This window comes from Curcuma longa, chromosome 21 (genome assembly GCF_044706935.1).
Source record: "Curcuma longa cultivar G26 ecotype Majalengka, Jawa Barat chromosome 21, ITB_CL_G26_1.1, whole genome shotgun sequence".
NCBI lineage: Eukaryota > Viridiplantae > Streptophyta > Magnoliopsida > Zingiberales > Zingiberaceae > Curcuma > Curcuma longa.
This window is the reverse complement of record NC_133881.1, coordinates 7,144,989-7,146,416: the sequence shown is the minus strand read 5'-3', so window position 1 is coordinate 7,146,416 and position 1,428 is coordinate 7,144,989. Positions and strand designations below refer to the sequence as shown.

Here is a 1,428-nt window from a genome sequence, read left to right as displayed (position 1 = left end):
TCTGCCTAGACTTCACCAAAGTGCTAAGAGCCATATTCTAGCTAATACCAAACGCAAATTAACCACTCGCCATCCTTTCCTTAATTTCGAAGAACTTTGAACTTCAAAAGCATGCGTGAAAAAGTCGACAGCTCGTTCCAAATCACGCAAGTCGATCCATATATATCCATCCACCGCTCTCTGTTCAAACGTTGACTCCAGACTCCCTTGCTAAGCCGGCACTTCACCACTGACTTTTATATAAACCAAGCCCTCAGCGTCATTTAAGCACAGTTCCTCCTTTCCTCGAATTAAGAAGCATCTCAAGCAGCAACATGGTGGCCAGTTCCTACACCGACGAGGTCTCAGTCAACGCCTCCCTTAGCAGGGTCTGGAAGTCGACGGTTTGGGACTCGCACAACTTCTTCCCCAAGATCATGCCCGACTTCTTCACTAAAGCGGAGATCATCGGCGACGGCGGAGTCGGGTCCATCAAGATCTTCCACTTCGGCCCAGGTCTGGTTGGCACGCACAAATTATATATATAAATTGCTCCCTTTCAATTCCTAACGTTTCTGTTCGCTGAAATACAGCCGGACCCGGAGGTGTGACCAAGAACAAAGTCGAAGTGCTGGATGATGTGACTCACAGACTAGTCTACAGTGTCATCGAAGGTCCACTGCTTGGTCCCGTGCTAAAAGCTCATGTGTTCGACACCACTTTCGAAGCATCGGGCGCGGATTCGTGCGTCGCGAAGGTGAAGATAAGCGTCGACACGGTTGGGGATGAGCCTCTCAACGAGGAGATTGCGAAAGATTTGCGGGAAGGAGGGGTGGGAGTGCTCAAGGCAACCGAAGCGTATTTGCTTAGCAACCCTGATGCTTATGCATGAGGACTTCACCGTGTTTTGTGTTTGCATAAGAGTGAGAGAGTGAAGAATTAATAACTGATAAAGAGTGATTGAATTGGTATGAGAATTTGATGTGTTTACTTAAAGGTCAGTGGCTAATAAATGATGGATTGATTTGGCAGCATAATTCTTCGGTTGCTAAATTAATATTTAATTTGATTTTAAGAGTAATGAAAGAGATGTTAAGAATTATATATCAAGGTCGAATCGAAGTTTGGGTGAGGAACATAAGAGGCTCATTTGACCACTTGCGAGTCCTTCAACCCTAAGGCTCCGTTTACTTAGAAGTGCGGAAGAAAAACTGCGGAAAACTTTCCTCCGTATTCATCCATCCACTGTTTACTTTGTTAAATTTTTACAAAGGAAAGAAAATAAATCCATCAGCGGATCTTTATTTTGTCAAAATACATCCCTCCCAAATCGTGCGGAAAACAACGACGGAAAGACTTATCTCCGCTTCTGCCACACCTGCGGCCTCAAACTTCTTCTCCTCCCCCATCTTCTTCTTCTTCTTCTTCGTTCTTCGTTCTTCTTCTTCC

General features: G+C 45.1%; 1 protein-coding gene across 1 annotated transcript; it reads left to right on the top strand.

Moving 5' to 3' along the window:
- Positions 1–255: 255 nt before the first annotated feature.
- On the top strand, positions 256–1,016 carry LOC141815316 (pathogenesis-related protein STH-2-like). Its single transcript, XM_074703253.1, has 2 exons — positions 256–495; positions 573–1,016. The coding sequence occupies exons 1-2, from the start codon at positions 315–317 to the stop codon at positions 869–871; spliced, it is 480 nt and encodes a 159-aa protein (XP_074559354.1). The 5' UTR covers positions 256–314; the 3' UTR covers positions 872–1,016.
- Positions 1,017–1,428: the final 412 nt, after the last annotated feature.

Excerpts from the sequence above, each read along its gene's own strand:
- LOC141815316 (XM_074703253.1), top strand. The coding sequence starts at position 315 with ATGGTGGCCAGTTCCTACACCGACGAGGTCTCAGTCAACGCCTCCCTT. Across the intron at positions 496-572 it reads GATCTTCCACTTCGGCCCAG|CCGGACCCGGAGGTGTGACC; the intron begins GTCTGGTTGGCA and ends GCTGAAATACAG.